The following is a 23,994-nucleotide window of genomic DNA, read 5'->3' as shown; positions in this document are numbered from 1 at the left end:
TTCTTAGTCCTAATCTATTTGCGTTCCAGTTTTTCCATTGGAAAGATCTTGAGAAGGTAATTAAAGGAAGGCCATGGTGCTTCGACAATATGTTGGTTCTTCTAAAAGAAATAGACGGTGATGAACAACCAGAGAAGGTGGTTCTCAGGGAGTCTCCCTTTTGGGTGCGAATAAAAAATCTCCCTTTCAATTGCAGGTCTGATTCTCATGTCAAAATGATAAGTCTATTTTATGTATATTTTTATTCCCCGTCCAACGGTCATATTTGTGCTTATTTGAGCTCTACGGAGCTATTTTTATTACTAATATATGTTTTCTAGTGTTTTTGTAGAGTTGGTATTATTTTGTAGGAATATGCAGATTATGACAATTCCCGAGCTTATTGAGCCACTACGAAGACATTAGAGTTGGACCGTATTTTATGATCGTATATTTAAAGCCCAAGATCAAGTTAACGAAATTTTGGTTTGGTTATTGAGGGCTCGAATCATTTTGGAGTACTAATTGCAAGTCAAGTACTTGGATATCAAGAAGAAGCGAATTGGGCCAACTTATATTAAACACAAGTTACAAATTCAAGATGGAAGAAGCCCAACCTCTAAATAAGCCAGCTGTTGGGGGCATGTGAAATGGTGGGGCTCGATCGGGCAGCCCAATGGCCGATCGGGCGAGTATGACTTCGAGATTGTATATAGCCGATTATTTTAGTTTTGGGCTTGGATATAATAAAAAGCCCACTAATATGGAAATTGGCAGTAGTACGGGGCTTTTTGGTAGTGGGTTAGAAGTTAACCTGGATTATAACTCCTCTTTATTATATAAAGGGAGGCTAAATTGGCAGTAAGTAGTTTTTAGGAGTTTTAGTCTTACTTTAGTTTTGTTTATCATTAGTTTTAGATTAGTTTTAAATTATTGCCAGACACCTTGTTTCCTTTTACTTCTTCTCTAATTGCCTTTCTCTAGTTTTTTTTATTATTGCTTGCTTATTAGCTTTATTATTATCGCTTTTAATCATGTCTTGTTCAATTGCTTTGATTAGTGTAGATTTAATTATGCGTTAGTAGTTTTCTTTCTAGGTTTTATGGGGATCCATAAATAATATAAAGGGGTAATTTATTGCTGTTGATTGTCAATGCTATATTAATTTCCTATTGATTGATTTAATGCTCTGTGACTAGATTAGGTCTGATCTTTTATGCATGAGTTTGACAATATTGATTCGAGATTCGAGAGATGAGAATTAATGTTTAGGTCTAGTTTTAATAGGCAGGTTAATTTATAAATGGTTAAGTCGAGATTCGAGAAATGAGATTTAATACCGGTAAATTAATTTTGTGATTGTAATACGTAGCGAAAGCCCTTTATGATCTGATTAATTGATGCATTGATGATTGATTATTATGTCTTACCCTGCAATATTATTTATTGGTGAACCTATGCCCTAGTTCTTTTATTCATTGTTTTTCCTCCTACTTTTATTCCTTCCCACTTTTACTCCTACTAGTAGTTTAGTTCTCCTTTATAATAACAAATTGGTTACCTAATAATTTAGATTATAATAACTAATTAGGAATAGAAAGCTTGTTTCCCTGTGGATTCGACCCTACTTCCCTATCTTCATTAGTTAGAGGACTTAGGTAATACTTTTGATTAGGTGATACGACTTTAGCCTATCACAAAACCCTAGTCGAAGGAATGGGAGATGTGATAGAAATAGAGGAGGATGTTCTAGGGATTGGGCGTTATCGCCGTGTGAAACTTATGCTTGACACCTCTAAACCGTTGCGACGGTTCCAGATGATCAAGGATCATAAGGGAAGAGAATTAAGAGTTGATTTTGCTTATGAACGGCTTCCATTCTTCTGTTTTGCTTGCGGAATAATGGGACACTCTGAGTAAGATTTCCACAATGTGGCAGAGGAAGATAGACAGGACCAACTTGGTTGGAGTACTGACTTGAAAGCCACTCCAAGGAAGGGTCTTTCGAGGGAAATAGAAGAAGTGGAAAGATTGAAATCTGCCCAAAAAACTCACCTTTACTATGAAGCCTCAACAAGAAGAAAGAGTTGATAGGGAGAAGGAAGGAAATTTGGGTAGTTTAGACTTGGTGCAAACAATAAGTGCAAAGGTTAATGTTATTGCTGAGCCTACAACTAAGGATATGGCGCTCCATGCTACTGAAGACACTCAAACTTTTGTCTTTGGCACACCCTCTCTGAACATGATAGAATGTGATGCCTCCAATAAGACACAAGCTCTGATAAATATCTCCAATCTTGAAGCTGCGGAGTCGAATAAGGGTGTTAAAGAAAGGGACCGTAAGTGGAAGAGGGTTGCTCGTGCTCAACAAGAAGGCAAGGCAGAATATGCAGCATCTCTTTTGTCAAAAAGAAGCCTCAGTGAGAGGAGTGATGTTCTAGATGATGGTGCTTGTGGTGAGAAAAAATCGAGGCAGCATGATGTTAGCAATATGGATATTTCAATGGCGGCGGAGGTTGGTTCAACCCAACCCCGCCTCTCCGAATGATTGTGCTGAGTTGGAACTGCCGGGGTTTGGGCAATTCCCTAACGGTTCGACAGCTTCGGAAGTGGAGCAACAAATTTGCCCCTGATATAATTTCTGTATTAGAGACAATGATAAATAAGATTGAGGTAGAAGGAATAAATGATCACTTAGGCTATCCGAATGCATTTGGCGTGGCTAGTATGGGAAAAGCGGGTGGGTTGTGTATTTATTGGAAGGAAGGGGTGAATTTTTAGCTTGTTTCCTTTTCTCAAAACCACATTTGTGGTGATGTAAGAAGCACAAGGGGAGTTTGGAGGTTTGTAGGCATTTATGGGTGGCCGAAAGAAGAGGAAAAACACAAAACGTGGCTGCTTATTCGACAGTTGTGCTCTAATGTCAATGTGCCTATTCTTTTCGGGGGGGATTTCAACGAAATCCTAAGTTATGCCGAAATTGAAGGGGGTGTTGGGAGAGAGAGAAGGGAGATTGCTAATTTCCGTGATGCCATGGATGATTGTAATCTTAGGGACTTGGGGTTTGAGGGGAGTTGGTTCACTTGGGAAAGAGGCAATCCGGTGGAGACTAAAGTGAGGGAGCGGCTTGATCGTTTCATTGCTTCTCAATCTTGGTTTGGGATATTTTCGGATTCAAAGGTGGAGCATCTTGTTCGCTATAGATCGGACCACACTGCTCTTTTGCTTTCACAGAAGGTTTCCCAAGGGAAAAAGAAGAATAAGAAGAAAAAGAGCTTCAAATTTGAGACAAGTTGGCTTTTAGATTAAACTTGTGAGGCCACGGTGAAACAAATTTGGGAAAGCTCAGCAGGGGAGGGTACTCCTACCCGTATAGCAGCAATGGCGAGAGGGCTTGTTAAATGGAGTACGTAGTGAGAAATTTCATAAGTTGGAGAACAAAATAGCATAAACCGATGAGGCACTTCATACGGCCCAAAGAAGGAGGAGTTCAGCTGGGAATATTGCGGAGTGTACAAGGCTTGAAAAAATTCTAGATGATTATAATGAAAAGCTAGAAGCCTACTGGTACATCAGAAGCAGGGTAGCTGAGATTCGGGATGGAGATAAAAATACTAAATACTTCCATCATAAGGCATCGCAGCGCAAAAAGAAAAATTTGATACGGGGTATTTTGGATATGGAGGGTACTTGGCATGAGGATGAGGAAAGCATTGAAAAGATAATCACCAGCCATTTTGATTCTATGTTCACTTCTTCCAATCCCGACGAGAGTATTATTGATGAAGTACTTAGCTCTATGAATTCTGTGATCTCGGAGGAAGCAAACAGGGAGCTCACTCGACCTTTCTCAAAGGAGGAGATTTACGATGCTCTCAAACAAATGCACCCCTGTAAAGATCCTGGCCCGGATGGTATGCATGCAATTTTTTATCAGCGATTTTGGCATATTATTGGTTATGACATTGCTTTTTTTGTTAGTAATATTCTTCATGGCTTTATCTCTCCTTGTCATGTTAATACTACTAATATTGTCCTTATTCCGAAAGTAGACAAACCGACTACTACTGCTTAATTTCGCCCTATTGCTTTATGTAATGTGCTATATAAGCTAGTTTCTAAGTCGATTGTGATTAGACTCAAAAATATTCTTCCTGATATTCACTAGTGGAAAAATAGCTATCGTAACGGGAAAAAACAGCCTATCCGTAACGGGCAGCGGGCGTTACGTATGCTGCTGTTAAGGATAGGATATGTTATTCGTAACGGGCGCTGCCCGTTACAAATAACCCGTTATTCGTAAGGGGCAATCAGACTGCCCGTTACGAATAACCCGTTATTTGTAACGGGCAGTTTGATTGCCCGTTACGAATAACCCCGTTATTTGTAACGGGCAATCTAACTGCCCGTTACGAATACAATTGAGCCCAAATTAAAAAAAAAAAAAAAAAAAATCCAGCAGGTGATACCTTCTAGTCTGCTACCAAATTTGAATTACTATTATAAATTATCAATTACAAAAAATAAATAATTTTAAATAATGATTTATACAAATATACAGTTCAAATTCAATTAGCAAAAGCTATACAACATTCAAATGATTTTATCAATTAAAGAAATTAAAAACAAGTCATGCACTTGCTATAACTAAGATTAGATTCAAATTCAATTCGTTGCTCTCTCGTTTGCTCATAATTCGAAACTGTTTCAGCAACACCAGCAGATTATTTTTCTTTCTGGGGTTGTTCCTATTGTTGTTTAATTTTGGCGTGATTTTAGAAAAGGGGGCAGCGGAGGAGGAACTGGAGGAAACACTACCAAATGTGTTGAACTGTTGAAGCCCCTGGAGAAGATTTGAGTAGCATATCTTGCCGTACTCTCGGTTTACTAATCACCATACCTAAACTAGCAAAGAAAGATCCAAAATCAGGAAAAAAAAATCGATAGATCTGAAGCAAAAAAATGCAAACTACACTAGTAAAGAATCAAACACAACATGCCTATATTATTTATCAAAGTTAAAAAAAAATAATATATACAATTTTAGCTTAAGATAGCAATGCAGTTACTAAGTAAGAACCACCTGAAATCCATGCGAGCTGGCTGACACTGCCAATGAAATAACCACCTCGTAAGGGCATGAACTCGAATAACCAATCAGGAATTGACTCCAGAGATAAATTGAACTTGTTTAAAGCAGTGTGAGAGTATTCTTCTGTTTTATAGCGGTATATGTTATTTAACTGGGTATAATCAAACCAGTAATATGACCGAATATGGTACTTAAGTGCCTTGATCTTAGAGTTGATCTTGTCCAGCAATTCTTTGTTATCAGGCACTTCTTTCAACATGTTTTTGGCACATCTCAGTGCAAAAAAGAAAAGAGACTGAATCTCAATTGGATACTCATATATTCCCTTCCCAATTGATGATTATGGATAAAGTTAGTAAGAAAATGGAAGCAGGCATGCATGTTACAAATAATTTTAACCACGGTAATATGTTCACTTATTGGCTTTAAGACATTATCAGATGAGTTTCTATGTTTTAGGTACAAGAAGTTATTTAATCCAAAATAGAAGAAGCATAGGATTTTGTAGTTTCAGTATGCTAGTTACATTTAAACTGGTTGAACATAAACCAAGTGAATCACTCTTCAATACCAGAAAAGGAAAGGGTAAACAAGAAACTAACCATATAGTTTTTTCCAGCTAAAAGAGACGTCTCCTGGACCAGGAACTGCTAGATCACGTAAACTAGCATATTTCCACACGCATTCTGGTAATAGAGTATTGTAGAACCATTTGCAGGTAGTGGCAAGCATCACCAGAGACCTTCCATCTAGGTACTTGGCTATCTCAATCCATACATCATCCTCAAACCTTGGAGCACAAAATCAAAATTCAGTTACAAATTTCAATTTGTAACCATTATTCAAAACTACAGAAACTCCAAATCCTGGTCTATTCACGCAAAATCATGCTAATCAAAAGTTAAAATCAATTGTTGAACCTTTCAATTCCACAAACATAATCAAGATTCAATAAAAGATAATTACGCACAAAATGATTCCAACCACTTACAACTTTACCAATCTGGACAAATTTTGATATGATTCTGGAATCTCAGCACCATCAAAATGATTATTGTCGAGTTGGCTGCAAATGGTAATTGGAAAAACAGACTTTAGTGATCATATAGGTTGCATTTGTACACTAAAGAGACGAGAAAGTGAGGTCATCAACAAATACTAAGACTTCATTGATCGCTTAATAGCCTTCTGATAATAACATAAATAATAACAGCAGCTTAATCATGGTTGCATGAACTTAAATGAGATGCACAAATCTTCATGGTATTAAAATAAAAAATGATTAATTAAAATAGTCATTCTATTAAACAATCCAAAATCAAAAATCCTAAAATCAACACTAAGAATCAAACATCTAGACGAGAAATTCTCATATCTTACCAATGATGAGAATGCATGATTTCACAAATTCACTAACAACACGTACTGAAAATCAGATCAAATGCTGAATCAATAATCACATTAGAAATCTATTAAATCACTAAAAAACCTAATTAATTCTCGAACAATAACCAATTACAAATCCTATAAAATTTAATACGAAGAACAAAACAACGAGCACATCAAATCGAAGAACGAAAAGAATGCAAAAGAGAAGGAAATCGAAATGAACCTGTGAGCGAAACAAAAAATCCTACTAAGAAATTAAACTAAAGATGAAAAATCATAAATCACTCAAATTAGAGAGCTAAAATTAATTAAGGAGATTAAAATACAAAATAAAGATAGAATTGGAATAAAATCAAAAACTTTAGATCTAAAAAAAGACAATAATCATTCCTTAATCTGCAAAAATTCAGCACAAAATCCCAAAAATTCAGTACCCAGAAACTTAAATCAATTAAAAACAACATAAATTTCAAAAAATAAAGTTGAATCTACTAACTTAATATTCGATGATTACAAAGAGAAAAATCTTACCTAGCATCGGTTCGTTCAACGACTTAGATCTAAAGAGGAAGAAGCCTACGGGCTTGGTTGTTCTCAATGTCGCCACAATCGACGCTTACCGGGTTCGGACCCTGGTCAAACCGGAGTGGGTTTTCAAACAAGAGTTCCGTCATCGCCGGTTACACCTCCGCCCAAAACCGACGCCGCTTGGGAGTTAATGTATGAAACCGTCGGTCTTCTCGTTGCTCCTCTAAATGAGAGGGCCTGATTTTGAAAAGAAAGAAAGAGGTGAATGACGGGGAGGGAGGGGAGGGGAGGGGAGGAGAGGAGAGGAGAGAGAGAGTGAGGGACTGATGAGAGAGAAAGAGGTGTGACGGCTGTTAAGTGAAACCCTAAAAAGCCGAGTATTGGGCTCTCCTCTCATTAGTTGGGCCATGTTTGGTCATCTACGTGTAATATAGTATTCGTAGTGGACAAAATAGTGTCCGTTACGAATACTTAGTTATTCGTAACGGACACTATTTTGTCCGTTACGAATACATATGTATTCGTAACGGACCTTATTTTGCCCGTTACGAATAAATAAGTATTCGTAACGGACACTATTTTGCCCGTTACGAATATCTTAATTGTAACGGACAAAGATTTGTCCGTTACAAATAGCCTGTTACGAATGAGATTTTTTCCACTAGTGATTGTCTCGGAAAATCAGAGTGCCTTTGTTCTGAGTCGTCTGATAACTGATAATGCTCTTATTGCTCTAGAAATATTTCATACGATGAAAAATAGGAGTAAAGGGAAGAAAGGGTCAATTGCTATGAAACTTGATATGAGCAAAGCTTATGATAGGGTTGAATGGGGTTTTTTTTGCGAAGACTGCTTCTCACTATGGGTTTTGATGGGAGATGGGTGAATCTGGTGATGGATTGTATCTCGTCTGTTTCTTACTCGTTCGTGATCAATGGAGGAGTATGTGGCTCGGTGAATCCCACTAGAGGGCTTCGACAAGGAGATCCCCTTTCTCCTTACCTTTTTATTTTAGTGGCAGATGTTTTCTCTTGCCGAGTAAAGTTCGGGAGAGGAAACTTCACGAGGCTAAAGCTTGTCGCAATGGGCCGGAGATCTCTCACTTTCTCTTTGCAGATGATAGCTTACTCTTTACAAGGGCTTCTCGACAGGAATGTCAAATTGTAGTTGATATACTTAACCAGTATGAAAAGGCATCCGGGCAGAAAATTAACTATGAAAAATCAGAGGTGTCCTTCAGTAGAGGTGTAAGCAGTGAAATTAGGGGAGATTTGATGAGTATTTTGAATATGAGACAAGTTGATAGACATGAGAAATATCTTGGCATACCTACAATTGTAGGTAGATCGAAGAAAGCTGTATTTGGAGCTCTAGTTGACAAAAATTGAAAAAAACTTCAAGGGTGGAAAGAAAAACTCCTCTCGAGAGCTGGGAAGGAAATTCTCCTAAAATCTGTTGTTCAGGCGATCCCGACTTATTTGATGGGAGTATACAAAATTCCAAGCTCAATTATTCAGAGTATTCACTCGGCCATGGCAAGGTTTTGGTGGGGTTCGTCGGATGGGAAGAGGAAAACACATTGGAAAAACTGGGATGCTATGTGCACTTTAAAGTGCTTGGGTGGTATGGGATTTAGAGACTTAAGTGTCTTTAATGATGCTCTATTGGGTATACAAGCATGGCGTTTAGTGCAAGCTCCAAACTCATTATTGGGGCGGGTCTTTAAAGCGAAATATTTCCCCAATTCTGATTTCCTTGACTCTTCCCTTGGTCTTGCGGGTAGCTACTCTTAGCGTAGCATTTGGTCATCGAAAGCTATTATCAAGGAGGGAATTATTTGGAGAGTGGGAGATGGTCGAATGATAAATTTATGGCATGACCCTTGGATCGCTGATCAAGAGGGACGCTTTATTTCGAGTCCTGCAGTCCCTGAGTTACAGGTGGTGAATGATATCATTGATATGGAAAAGAAGGAGTGGCGCTGTAGACACCCATTTGTGTCTCCCCAAAACCAAACCCAGTGATGAGTACCTTTCACGTCGAATCATAATCGAATGAAGTGAAAGTGTGGAAAGTTTAGTGTTGCGGATAGTTTTAATTTCTTTTCTCTTCTCTCTGTTTTTGAAAACCTATTTTAAGAAAACAGTCAATCCACTTAGGTTGGTCCATGATATGGGTCCAATAGTAGTGTAGTTGGATAGGGTTTGAAAAGAGCTTTCCAACGATATATTATAAGCCCAATTCCGATGAATATTGAGGAAGTTATGACCAATTTACTGAACTGGGCCCGTTTTGAGCCTTATATGCGGCCCAATGATCTAGAGGAGGGCCTAATATAGATTTATCATTCCTAATGCAATTAGGAATGGTTTTAATCTTCTAGATTCTTCTAGAAGGTTCTTTTCATTCCTAATTCAATTAGCATTGATAAACTAATTTTTGTTGACTTTTAGAGTTTTAATCAGAATAAAAGAAGGTTTTTGAGGCTACGGCAATTTCTATCTGATTTTAGAAAACGCGTCAATTTCTTAGTCAGCATCAAACGCCAGCATTAGCGTCTGGCGCTAATTTCGTTTTACGCGTCAGAACACTGTTTTGATTTTTTATCTTTTTGGCTGATTTTCTTTATAAATAGCTTCCTAAAAACTCCGTTTTCATTCACCAATTCTCTCGATTCATTCACCAACTCTCATCAAGATTCTCTTGATTACTCTCTCTCTCTCTCTCTCTCTCTCTCTTTTCTAAACTAGCCTTCTCTCAAATACAAAAATTCAGCATTCGCAAGACTTAGAAACACCTAGCCATATTCGAAGTTGCCTTCGCCCTAGACATGAAAGGTTTTAATTTCTGAGGGTTTGGTCCCAAATCTCTCTTTCAATTATTTAGTTATTTAATTTAATTGTTGTTTATTATTTTCCTTGAAGTTACTAACGTGTGTATTTTGTTATTAGAAAGAGGTACGAGGCATCCAAGTAAGTACTTTAATGGTTTAATTAATATTATGATATAGAAATCATGCTTAGATTGTTATTTTGATTCCTAGTATCATGTTAGGATGTTTTCCTTAATTTGATGTTTAGGGTGACAACAATAAATTCCTAGTATCATGTCTAGGGTAACTTTAATATCAAGTATGATTAAAAGTATGATGTCTTTTATGTTCTTCCTAATATTCATGTTAGTATCATGTTAGGGCTATATATTTTATTTTTGATGTTTAGTGACATGCTAGGGTTTGTTATTAATCTTGTCATTATCATGCCTAGGATCTTACTATTATTATGCTTTAACATGATTATGATTATTTTTTTAATTATTATTATTATAATTATTATTATTGTTATAATTTGATTATTATTATGTTGCTTGATATTTATTGTTATTGCTTGATCACACCTTTTATGCATGTTTAAAGGGAATTGGTACTTGTAATCACGCTTATATAAGATAATTAATAATCTTGTTTAGGGTTAATTTGATTATAATTCAAGTGATCGCCAATAATAGATTTATTTGTGCATTAATATTCAACCAACATAGATAAACAGGTTTAATTAGGGTAATCCTATTGATTGCATGTTAATCAGAAAGCGCACATGAGTACGATCAGAATAAAGTAGAGGCCTATTATTAGGGTAGGTTCAATCTCTTTTAGGTTGGATTTGTACCTTCATCCCCGAACTACCAGTCTTGGTTCCAGACCTGTTGGAGTTGACGATCTCTTGGATCGTTAAGGGGTGTAACCTTCACCTCGTGAACGGTTTACAAGTTCCTAAAACTTGTTGGCGACTCTTTTGCTCTATCTTCTTTCCCTTTGGACGCCACTGTACTTTAGTGTATGATCACAGTGGGGTTCAAGCTAGGGGTTAATGCTTGAAATATTCCCTACAGGCGCTATGAGGTAATTGATGAACATTTCAACGAGAGGGATATGCGCAACATTTTAGCTATTCCTCTTTGTGAAATTGGGCAGGAAGATAAATTAACATGGGTGTTCTCGAAGGGTGGGGAGTACACTGTAAAAACCACATATCTCCTAGGTAAAGGGTGTGATCTTGATAACTTCCACCAAGCTTGGGTGGAAATTTGGAAGGCTGCAGTTACACCAAAGGTGAAGCACTTTTTCTGGCGCCTATGTACAGGTACACTCCCTACCCGTAGTATGTTACTTCATAGACATTTGGTTGAGGACGCATCTTGTCCTTGGTGTGGGCATGAGATTGAATTTTTCGAGCACACCTTTGTTGTTTGCGCTCATTTTAAGGATTTGTGGGTGGACTGTGAATGTGAGCAAATGGCATATTGGGGCAGGGTTGCGTCAATTTGTGACTTGGTGGTAAGCTGGAAGGATCTTGATAAAAAAAAAGTGCAGCAACGTGGTATATTCTTGGCCTGGTGCATTTGGGGTGAGAGGAACCAAAAAGTATTTGAGAATAAAACAACACCAAATGCCATATTGTCCCAGAGAGTGTTTAGGTTGGTTGAGGATTTTGACAAATATGCTGCTAGAATATACAAAACTATTGGAATGTATACTAGCCGTAGCCCTTCTCGCTGGTGTGCTCCTCCAAATGAAATTGTCAAGATCAATACCGATGCTTCTCTTGCGATCGAAGGTTGGATTGGGCTGGGAATGGTTGCTAGGGACAATAAGGGTCAGGTAATTTGGGCAGCCTCTAGAAGAGTTAGAGCATTCTGGCCACCTGAGGTTGCAAAGGCTAAGGCCACACTTCGTGCTTTGGTGTTGGGCAGCAGATATAGGCTCAAGGATATCATTGTAGAGTCAGACTGCAAGCTAGTCATTGATCGATTGTCAACAGGAGCAAGGAACACAACAGATATTGATATTGTTCTAGGAGATATTCTCTTCATGTGTACGAAGTTTAATTCGGTTAGTTGGTCCCATGTAAAGCGAGATGGTAATTGTGTCGCACATTCCCTCGCAAAAGAATGCAATATACTCTAATCTTGATTTCATTAAATTTCTACCCATGTCCCGCATTAATTGATGAAGTCTTTTCAAAAATATCATTTTCCAAAAAATATTTTCTCTCCCTCCATAAATTCAGCTTCACATTTTTTTTTTGACACAAAAGTTTAAGACGTGACACATATCATGGTTATGGGGGCTGCTAGAACGGTGGTGGTGGATTTGCGTGGGTGGGGCTTTTTATTAGTTTTCATTTTCATGTGGTGACACGTGTTAAATTAAAAAAAAAATTACATACCTCTTTAACAAGTTACTAGTCAATGGGACCAATAAAAGCAAATGACCCCCAAATTCAAATTATTTAAAAATAATTTATAGTTGGCATTATTTTGAGCGAACAAGCAAAAGTTGAGATCATTTTTACTATTTTTCGTAATAGAAAAAAAACACAAAGGATAAAACAAAAGAACATAAATACTCATACGAGCCAAATTCAAAGAGCATATGGGATAATTCAGTGGCATAACCATAAATTTTACATTAAGAAGGCCAAGATCAAATACAAATCATTTATTAGTACATACTAGGAGTCGAACTTTGGTCTCCGGAATAAACCTCCTTCAATTTCCTTAAGGTAAACCAACTTAGCTACAATGTATAAGGTATAAATTCATGTATATTTAATTTTTAATTGAATCATAGGGGGGCCATGGCCTACCCCAGCTCCCCTTGATTCTGCCCCTGGGATAATATACTTTTCAAAAATGCCCAAAAGAATATTAATATTGAAGAACATATAAAGCAATTGAAATGAACATCATTGTATTATTGGAAAAAACCTAGTTATTTTTTAATTATGTTTTTTTACACATCTTACAAAACATTTTTTGTAACGTAAAGAACATATAATTTAGACCTATAGAACATAATGGTCATACTCAAAGATTATATTCCATTCCGATTAAAAATGTGGATCGAAAAAATGATAAAACCCTTTAAAAAATTTAAATGAACATATACACTAAAATAGGATGAACATTGATTTTACAACGTAACTAATAATTATAAGAAACATAATCACACTATATAAAGAACATCATCTTCAAGCTTAATTTGGCCCGGAAATTGATCTACAGGTCTCATAATAAATATACAAATCCAATAAATATCAAAATTGCAAGGAAACAATGACATTCACGATAATCATGCAAAACAATGTAATTATTATAACATATATAATGATAAAATTCTAAAAAACATAGTTAATCAAATTAAAAAGATTAATTGAATCAAAAAATTTCACTTTCATCTTTATCTATGAAATCCTCAAATTTAGATTGATATAATTTGCTCTGTAAATCTCTCTCTTTAAATATCTCTCTCTAATATAAAAAGTCGTGCCCATGTTGTAAAAATGGTGTCTAATACAAAAGTCAGCGAAAATAAACAAACTGCCTTTGAAAACGAATTCCGGCGCAACCGGGGTGCACAATTGTGATCGTCAGATCGTCCCTTAAGGTTACACACCACTCTCACACTAAGGCACTTTAGAGTAAGAGGTGGAGTCAATGTAAACTTATGTCCTAAGAACAAAATGTATTTAGCTATTTTTTGTGCGTTATTCTGATTTTTGCACCATGAATATACAGCATAATCATGGATAGATGAAAAGAGGAGGGAGATGAAAATGAAGAGAGTTTAATTAGAATTAAGGAAGTAGATTAAATTCCAAAACATATACTTAAAGATGGAGTAATGTGGGGGTTACAAAGCATCAATCTAGAACAAGAAAATAATCCGAGAAGAAGGCAAAAAGCCACTTAAGAACTTGTAATCCTATGTGCCCGACGGGGCGAGCAAGCCAGCAACACGTTACTGCTTGCGCCCGACTAGGCGAGTGACAGGGTTAAGTCATATCCCCAAATCAAAAGTAATTCCTAAATCCTCTAACTAAAGTAGATAGGGAAGTAGGGTTGAATCCACAGAGAAACGGATCTTTCTATTCCTAATTAACTATTATAATGTAGATTATGAGGTAACCAAAATTTATATTTGAATAATAAACTAAACTACGGAGATCAAGAATAGGGAGAAAATAATATATAAAAAGATCTAGGGCATAGATTCACCAATAAATAATATTCCAGGGTTGAATATAATAATCATTCATCAATGCAAATATTAATCAGATTATAAAGGGCTTTCGCTACGTATTATAATCACACAATTAATTTACTGGTAATAAATCTCAACTTTCGAATCTCAACCTAACCATTTATAAATTAACCTGCCTATTGAAACTAGACCTAAACATCAATTCTCATCTGTCGAATCTCGAATCAATATTGTCAAACTCATGCATAAAAGATCTGTGCAAATCTAGTCACAGAGCATTAAATCAATCAATAGGAAATTAATCTGGCATTGATAATCAACAACAATAAATTACCCCTTCATATTATTTATGGATCCCCACAAACCCTAGAAATAAAACTACTCACACATAATAGAAACTAAACTAATCAAAGCGATAAAGTAAGACATGATTAAAGGAATAAAATAAACAACTAAGATTAAGAGAAGAGAAATCGTTACCAAAATAAATCTGGAATTAAGAGTAGATTAAGAACAAAGGTTTAAGAGAAAGAAAATCTAAAAGAACAATTAAGAGATTAAAAGGAAAGAGAGAGAGAGAGAAAATCGTATTACGGAGGAGTATTTATACTCCGTACAAATCCTAAACTAGAACAAACTAAAACGACGCTAATCGTCTCCTAATAAATACACGCGCCCGATCGGGCGAGGCACCGCCCGATCGGGCGCGCCTTTTTGCTCTTCAATAAGCTTCTCGCGCCCGGCCGGGCGCGTCACCGGGCGCCGACCTTAGCTTCTCCCGCCCGGCCGGGCGCGCCTCTGGGCGCCAGCCTCTTTGGTCGGGCGGCTCTCTTGGGCCATTATTTGGACTACGATTGGGCTCCAATTCTTCGGGCCAATCTGGGTTTCCTCTTCTGGTCTTGAATACTCGGTCCAAATACCCCGATATCACCTATATCGAGCCCTTAATCACCGGTTCGATGGCTCTAACCGGCCCTGGGCTATAAAATCTGGTCGTGTTTCTCCAATGCTCGTGATTGCTCCAAAATAACTCGGGAAAATACTCCAAAAGCATAAATCCCTGCAAAAGTCAACCAAATCTACAAAAACACTAGAAAACACCAATTAGTAATAAAAGTGGCTATAAAGAGCCAAAAACACTACTAATTACGACCAAGGGACGGGGGTAAAATACTATATAAAATAGACACATCAAACTCCCCCAAGCCAAACCTTTGCTTGTCCCTAAGCAAAGATCTCATCAATGAATCAATAAATATGCTTCACCCCAAAAGTAAAAACCAAGCACAAACGATCCAGGGTAAATCAAATAAACATGCTTCAAAATCAACCAATCAAATCCATCTAATTACCAATCTTCCCTAACAATTGTCTAACAGAGCAAACCACAAGAGCATATAGAATTCAAGACTAGTGCTCACGCACTCAACTCTCATTTTTTTGTGGCGAGTAAAAGATGTACTCGATCGCTCTCCATCCAACCCCTTTATGTGAACAATGCCCTCCCAACTCACACTCTCGTGTGTATAAAACAATGAACGCTCAATCCTACTAGTCGACTCGAAATATGTCAAATCATAACTTGCATTGATAAGCAACACTTTCACATTCATACAATTCTATGCACAAAGGTCGGAAGGTCTTTAAAGCTTGTAATGTAGGCTAGGGTAAAGGGTAGGAATCATTTAGGAACAAGTGAGAGAAAAGCTATGCGTAAGGGAGCAAATCCTATCAAAATCCATGATCAAAATAAATAATGATCAACATCTCCTACATAACCAACTCTAACATCAACCAAATATACTCCAATCATAATAAACAATCCCAACTCTTACGTATCACTCATAAGATATAATAATGAAGAAGTGGAGTGAATAAACAAACTTTATTTCCAAACTTGAATTTCCATTGAAGCTCTATCATTTTTCTTTTGATCAACCTCCAACTAGAACATTTGAACATTGAACAATTTTTTCCATTTTTTTTATTATTTTTTTTATTGAAGTTCACTTATTTTTCACTTTTTTTTTCTTGAACTTCTCTTTTTTTTTCATAACATCATGCTTTATTTTTTTCAAGAAAGTATAACTCTCAAACTCATAAAAAATAAACATGATCAACAACAGAACAACTTCTCAAAAGCCCACCCAAGCTGTGCAAATAATAAGCACACTACAAGCTCCCTCACCTCACTCACTAATAGCTCCCCCAAGCCAAGCTTAGGACTAGTAACCAATGGGGAAAAATAGGCTTGTAATATGGCTAATAAAACAACAAAAAGTCAAGGCAACAACATGGGTAGCAAGAAGGGAACAAATGTATCTACAATATTTGGAGGCTACCTAAAAGAACAAATGCCTTCGTCCTCCACAATGTGCATAATAATGAATCATATAAATATTACTAATAGATGCAAACCAATACTCAAATTCATTGACATACCAGAACTATGAAACTATCACACATTCCTAACCAAATCAACTAGTCAAGCACTATATTCACAAGTAGTTGGACAAAATTGACGCATGTTTAGGTTTCAGGGCAATCAAACATCAAATCATGATCAACTAATCCACAATGTCTATCATCAAATACCAAGAATCAAAACAATAATTCATTGGAACGTATTTTTGGATTTTTGTATTTTTCAATTTTTTTTTTTTATTTTCTCATATATAAGAAAGCAATAAAACTAACCTAAAAAGCAAGAAATCTAACCTAAGAAAACATACCAAAAATAAAAGAAAAGAGGAAAAGAAATATACCAAATCCAAAATCTCCCCCAAGCCAGAATCAGACAATGTCCTCATTGGTTCGGGAACTAGCCCAGCATAGCTAGTCCTGATCATCCTCATCCATCGAGCCGAAGCCCGCACCTCCACTGCCACCTGCACCAGAAGAGCTACCACCAAAATAATCAGCATGAAAACTCCCCCCCCCCCCGCCGGTCCCCCAAAAGGAATGTCCTGGTCGTACCCATAGAAGGAAGAATAGTCCGTGTAAATACCATGGGCAGTGGGATCCCTATCGTATCCCTGGGGTGGAGGCTGAAACCAGTCAGGGTGAATAGCGTCGTCGGGAATGTTTCCACGACGAGCATAATCATCATACATAGGATAGAGAGCTCTACCCTAGTTCCTCTCTAGGTACCCTAACCTATGGTCTATGGAGCTAACCATCCTCCTAAGGTCAGTATGGGAATGCTCAATACGTCCCAGGGCCTGACCTATACTCTGAAGGTCCCAAACTGGGTCAGAGTCAACATGAGGGACGGAGTGAGACATACGAGGTGGAGAGAATGCCACCTCGGGCTGAGGCTGGGGTGGTGGAACTGGTGGTGGTGGTGCCTCCCCCCTAGCGTTGGCAACTAAAACATCATAAGTGTAAGATGGTTGCCCTGGGGGAAAGGCGGTCAAGTCAGGACTGGGTAGGGGAAAAATGGGCAAAGGTTGCTCGCTCCTAGTCCTAATACATTAAAAGGGTGTCTGCTCGCTATCCGGTCGAACCCACCCCAACTCCTCGAAATACCTAGCAGTCATATAGGTATCTGGTCCACAGTTGGTCAGCTGATGGGGTCCATCCACTGCAAAACCAGCCTTTTTCACTGCTATCCGAGTGATAAGGCCTCCTAAACGGATGGGGGTTTTTGATGTGGTGCTAGCCGTGGCATGCCTACTCAAATAGTGAACAATAAACCTACCTATGTTCAATTTCCCGAACCCATACACATAGTGCCCTATGACAGCTAGTTCGTTAGTTTGGGCATTATGGGGCTCGTTCCTACCTAAAAAACACAAACCCGCAAATCTTTGCCAGATTTTTGGGACAGGGTGGTGAATAGGTTTGGTACTAGCATGTTGGGGGTCGGGAGTAGGCAAGCCAGTCAAAGCATAATATATGTCACCCATTTTATAGTCCGCATACCATTGGTGAGATAGTTCAGAATTTAATTCAAATAATTTACAAAATTCTATAAAAGTTAAACTAATATTTCTATTGTTCAACCTAAAAAATAAATTTGGCCCATTTCTACTACTAACAACATGTAAAGAAGACAAGAATTCACAAGTAAGTTCTCGGAATGTAGGATAGTGCATATCAACAAATTTTCTCATGCCAATGTCATTTAAAAATCGTTTTACAAAATTATACAAACCAAATGATTATAGAGTAGGGCAGTGTAACCACCGAGAAGGAATTACCTCCCGACCGATTAAGTGTTCTAGCCGCTCCTTTTGCTCTCGGCTAGCAATACGGATCGTCGGCCAGTACGGAAGTTGCAAATCCGGATCGTATTCCTCCCTCGAACTGGAGCTCCTATCGAAAATGGACCTAGCCCTCTTTGAAGCCATGGTAGAAAATGGGTTTGAAACTTTATATGAATAAAATCTGAAAATTTTTATATGGAAATGTAGAGGATGAAGAGAGAATTACAAATATGTAAAAAGTTTTGAATTTGGTTAAGGGATGAAGGAGAAATCTTAGAGAGAAGGTAGAGAGAATTTGAGTTTTAGAGAGAGAAAGTTATGGAGAAATAAGAGTGAAATGAGAAAAGCTGAAGAAAGAAGAAGAAAAGGAAGGGTCGGGTATGCCGCGCTCGGTCGGGCGGCAGATCCTCCGGTTGGGCGATCTAAATTGAAATCTGCGCTGTGCTCTCGCGCCCGGTCGGGCCGCATTCGCCCGATCGGGCGATCTAAATGCCCGATATTCTTCAATTCTCGCGACCGGTCGGGCGATCTATCGCTCCAAATTTTGCCCCTTCTCGCGCCCGGTCGGGCGGACAAAATTGTTCGTATATGACGCTTCTCGCGCCCGGTCGAGCGCCCATCGCCCGGTCGGGCGAAAATGCTCAACTTTTGGACCTAGGTCTCGCGCCCGATCAGGCGGACTTCGCCCGGTCGGGCCCGAGACTAATTGTCAACTTTCGTATTTGCTTATTTTCTTCAAAATTTGTCTAACTCTTTTCCTTCAAACCTGAATAAAACTCATAAAACTCATTAAATTCCCTCATCTCTCCTCTCATAAGAAAAAGAAAAGAAAAACTAGTCTAAAAAGCGTTAAAAATACGGGTTGCCTCCCGCAAAGCGCTGGTTTATCTAGGTCCCGCACGACCTTCTTACCAAGAATAATAACTAGGAACTTTGGCCTAACACTTGATCGGGTGGTTTCTCACCCGGTCTAGCGGTGTTTCGGCTGCGAAGCGGCTTCTTGACATGCCCTGTGGGACGCCAATTCACCTTATTTGGTGGATCCTCCTTGACTTGGACTGGGGGATCTTTAATGCTACGCACTAAAGATCCGTCTTTGATCGAGGGTTGCTTCAAATTGTCATTGCATTCAACACTTGCAACTCGATCTGGCGGACCACTTACCGTAATTTGCACAACTTGCTTGATTGATTCCACCTTTTCATCCTCAAAACCAAGACCAACATTGTAGAGTGCTCTTTCTATTGCATCAACTTCCTTCTACCATTTGTCTATCTCATCTGAAAAGGATGCAACACAAGATACCGCCTCCAAGGGATCTTTTTCAAGAGCTTGAGGCTCGTTAGAATAATTCTCAACCACATTAACACTGAAACATTTCTCCTCAGTCATGGAGCTTTTAGGGGTATGATTAAGATTAAAAATAATTTTATCATCCCCTACTGAAAGTGTTAACTTGCCACTTCTCACATCTATGATTGCTCCTGCTGTGTTAAGGAATGGTCTACCCAAAATAATTGGGGTTTGCACATCCTCAGCCATATCAAGAACAACAAAATCAACAGGTATATAAAATTTACCTACTTTAACGGGGACATCCTCTAAAACACCTGAGGGGTATTTAAAAAAACGGTCGGCCATTTGTAGAGTAATATTAGTAGCTTTTAATTTACCCATATTCAGTTTGGAACACACAGATAATGGCATGACACTAACGCTAGCTCCCAAATCACACAATGCATTATCAATCATTAGATTGCCTATATGACAAGTGATAGAAAAACTACCCGGATCTTTTAATTTAGGTGGAGACTTATTTTGAATTACGACACTACACTCTGCAGTGAAAGCCACTGTCTCTACCTCACTAATAGACCTTTTCCTCATCAATATTTCTTTCATAAATTTTGCATACGAAGGAATTTGTGTGATTAATTCAGTGAAGGGAACTGTTACCTTCAAATCTTTTACCATCTCCAGGAACTTACCAAACTGCTTATCCAAGTTTGTCTTCAATTGAAGATTGGGGATTGGAAGTTTGATAATTGGCTTTTAAGCATTGCTGCTCATGTCTGGAGTATCCACCTTCTCTGGAGTCGTACCCTGCAATGTAGAATTAGATATGTTAGTATTATCCTTTAGCCCTGCAGGGCTATTAACTATATTGTTTGGTTTAACGGAATCAAGATTAGCATTGTTTAATAAAACAGGTTCATCAACTCTGGGCATAGGGGGCCCTTCATAGTTTGAACCACTCCTTAGAGTAATTGCAAACGCTTGATCCGTAGGCCTGGTCGACTGTGCCGGCAGAGCTCCCTGTTGGCGGGCTTGTAGAGTAGCGGAAAGTTGCGCAATTTGATTATCTACAATTTTATTATGTGCTAGAATTTGATCAATTGTCGCATCTCTACTCTCCATGCGCTTTTGCATATTAACCAACATTGCTCTAATTTCCACCAGAGAAGGGTCGGAAGATGAGGAGGATTGTTGTGGTTGGTTCTTCTGGCCAGCATTGGGATGGTAATATTTCTGTTGCTGTTGTTATGGCGCATGTGGTTCTTGTGGTGGTGGATTCTGAACATTAGTACTCCGGTAGGAAAGGTACGGATGGTTCCGATACCCAGGATTATAGGTGTTGGAGTATGGGTTATTCTGCCTATAAGCTTGAAAGGCATTAACTTGCTCCACGGAACTCCTGCAATCTTGCTCCCAATGACCTATAATACCACAATTTTCACAGAAGGCCTCATTAGAATTATTATTAATCACAGAAACATTAGCTACATTAGCAGTGCTCAGATTATCTAATTTTTGGCATATAGAGGTCAATTGAGCTTATAAAAAGGATACAGAGTCAACACTATGTTTCCCCTTGTTAGCAAATCCTCTAGGATTCCCATATTGGGAATTGTGTATCGCCATATCTTCAATAACCTGACCTGCATCTTCAACATCAAGATTCATAAATCTCCCACTAGCTGCAGCCTGCAGAATCTAAAATTATTCGAGAAGAATTTCCAAGGCCATTATAAAAGGCTTGGATTAGCTGCCATTGTGCTAAATTATGGTGGGGGCAGTCTCTTTGTAGATCCTTGAACCTCTCCCAAGCCTCATATAAAGATTCATCGGCTTCTTGGGCAAAGTTCTGAATCGCACTCCGTAGTACGGCTGTTCTCTCTGCAGGATAATACTTGTTATAAAAATTCAAAACAAGAGTTTCCCAGTCAGTTATGCCAAGTGCAGTTCTATTTAAGCCATTAAACCACAATTTAGCTTTTCCAGTTAATGAGAAAGGAAAGAGAATCTCCCTGATTTGGTCTTGAGTGACCCCGGCTTGCCTGATGGTGTTGCAATATTGACAATAGTCGGCAATGTGAAGATTTGGGTCTTCACCCTTGGCTCCACTAAATTGCTTCCTCTCTATCATCGTTATAAATTGAGGTTTAATTTCGAATTGAACTCCATCAAGAGCCGGAGTAGGGGTGGGATGTGGAAAATCTTTAAGCTTGGGTTGTGAGTAATCACTAAGCTTCTTTGGAACCGCCATCTCTGATTCTGGATCTGATGATACCTCTGAATTGCTAGAACCAATTGGAGGATCGCGGTGATTATTATTATCACCAGAATCCGCCAGAATTTTCTTGTAGAGATTTTTCTGTCTATGGAAGGAACGTCCGATCTCAGGATCGAATGGGATGTACCCTAATCTGGAACACCTGGGCATAAACAAAAACTAGAAGCAAATATGAGATTTGCCCCAGAGAACGAAACGTTCTCTGAGACAAAAAGAATTAACCTAGACTACAAAAATAATCAGAAATAAAAATAAAACCATTTCCCCGGCAACGGCGCCAAATTTTGACAGGGTAAAGTCGTATCCCCAAATCAAAAGTAATTCCTAAATCCTCTAACTAAAGTAGATAGGGAAGTAGGGTCGAATCCACAGAAAAATGGATCTTTCTATTCCTAATTAACTATTATAATCTAGATTATGAGGTAACCAAAATTTATATTTGAATAATAAACTAAACTACGGAGATCAAGAATAGGGAGAAAATAATATATAAAAGGATCTAGGGCATAGGTTCACCAATAAATAATATTCTAGGGTTGAATATAATAATCATTCATCAATGCAAATATTAATCAGATTATAAAGGGCTTTCGTTACGTATTATAATCACACAATTAATTTACCGGTATTAAATCTCATCTTTCGAATCTCGACCTAACCATTTATAAATTAACCTGCCTATTGAAACTAGACCTAAACATCAATTCTCATCTGTCGAATCTCGAATCAATATTGTCAAACTCATGCATAAAAGATCTGCGCAAATCTAGTCACAGAGCATTAAATCAATCAATAGGAAATTAATCTGGCATTGATAATCAACAACAATAAATTACCCCTTCATATTATTTATGGATCCCCACAAACCCTAGAAATAAAACTACTCACACATAATAGAAACTAAACTAATCAAAGCGATAAAGTAAGACATGATTAAAGGAATAAAATAAACAACTAAGATTAAGAGAAGAGAAATCGTTACCAAAATAAATCTGGAATTAAGAGTAGATTAAGAACAAAGGTTTAAGAGAAAGAAAATCTAAGAGAACAATTAAGAGAGTAAAAGAAAAGGAAAGAGAGAGAGAGAAAATCGTATTACGGAGGAGTATTTATACTCCGTACAAATCCTAAACTAGAACAAACTAAAACGACGCTAATCGTCTCCTAATAAATACACGCGCCCGATCGGGCGAGGCACCGCCTGATCGGGCGCGCCTTTTTGCTCTTCAATACACTTCTCGCGCCCGGCCGGGCGCGTCACCGGGCGCTGACCTTAGCTTCTCCCGCCCGGCCGGGCGCGCCTCTGGGCGCCAGCCTCTTTGGCCGGACGACTCTCTTGGGCCATTATTTGGACTACGATTGGGCTCCAATTCTTCGGGCCAATCTGGGTTTCCTCTTCCGGTCTTGAATACTCGGTCCAAATACCCCGGTACCACCTATACCGAGCCCTTAATCACCGGTTCGATGGCTCTAACCGGCCCTGGGCTATAAAATTTGGTCGTGTTTCTCCAATGCTCGTGATTGCTCCAAAATAACTCGGGAAAATACTCCAAAAGCATAAATCCCTGCAAAAGTCAACTAAATCTACGAAAACACTAGAAAACACCAATTAGTAATAAAAGTGGCTATAAAGAGCAAAAAACACTACTAATTACGACCAAGGGACGGGGGTAAAATACTATATAAAATAGACACATCAGCGAGCTTGCCGGGTCTGCCCGGGCACATGAGATTTCCCCATTTTCTTGAATTCTTGTTTTCGCCTTCTTCCGCCCAGAAATATTCACCAAAATACTCCTTTTACTTGATATATGAGAATGTAATCTTTGTTTTTCTTCCTTTAACACAACACAGGTTACCCAATATGAGTAACAAAATGTATTACTAAATACTAATGAGATTGTTGTAATTCTACAAAAAAAAATTTATCCTTCTTCCTCCTACCTCCTCCATATCTCAACAACAATGACGAATACGACCTAGTAGCACATCAAACAGTAAACCCAACACCATCAACCCCACAACAAACCTCAACCCCAACACAACCATTTCAATGGTGAAACAAAGAAAATCCTGAGAATAACATACAAATTACGGCATGGTGAACCCTAAAGGAAAGATATTTATCATTTTGCGTGTGAGTTTTCCATCCTCCATTGATATTGATCCTCAAATTCTA

General features: G+C 38.2%; 1 protein-coding gene, 1 long non-coding RNA gene and 1 other non-coding gene across 5 annotated transcripts; 2 read left to right on the top strand and 1 right to left on the bottom strand.

Moving 5' to 3' along the window:
* Window positions 1-4,457: 4,457 nt before the first annotated feature.
* LOC145630870 (uncharacterized) lies at window positions 4,458-7,285 on the bottom strand. Of its 3 annotated transcripts, none has more exons than XR_014112295.1 (5): window positions 6,992-7,285; window positions 6,063-6,137; window positions 5,674-5,861; window positions 5,049-5,088; window positions 4,458-4,884 (listed from the first exon to the last, which is right to left on the bottom strand). It is a non-coding gene; the product is annotated as an uncharacterized LOC145630870 (long non-coding RNA). The 3 variants fall into 3 exon arrangements; XR_014112294.1 differs by having other exon boundaries at window positions 4,458-4,879; XR_014112293.1 differs by having other exon boundaries at window positions 4,458-5,088.
* Window positions 7,286-7,634: 349 nt separating this feature from the next.
* Window positions 7,635-8,376, top strand: LOC145633018 (uncharacterized). The gene is made up of 2 exons (XM_081685330.1): window positions 7,635-7,870; window positions 8,010-8,376. The coding sequence occupies exons 1-2, from the start codon at window positions 7,635-7,637 to the stop codon at window positions 8,374-8,376; spliced, it is 603 nt and encodes a 200-aa protein (XP_081541456.1).
* A 12,924-nt stretch (window positions 8,377-21,300) lies between these two features.
* LOC145633446 (small nucleolar RNA R71) lies at window positions 21,301-21,407 on the top strand. The gene has a single exon (XR_014112771.1). It is a non-coding gene; the product is annotated as a small nucleolar RNA R71 (small nucleolar RNA).
* Window positions 21,408-23,994: the final 2,587 nt, after the last annotated feature.

The sequence above is a fragment of the Chenopodium album genome, chromosome 5 (genome assembly GCF_948465745.1).
Source record: "Chenopodium album chromosome 5, dcCheAlbu1.1, whole genome shotgun sequence".
Lineage (NCBI taxonomy): Eukaryota > Viridiplantae > Streptophyta > Magnoliopsida > Caryophyllales > Amaranthaceae > Chenopodium > Chenopodium album.
The sequence above is the reverse complement of the archived record's forward strand: the minus strand, read 5'-3'. Positions and strand labels throughout refer to the sequence as shown.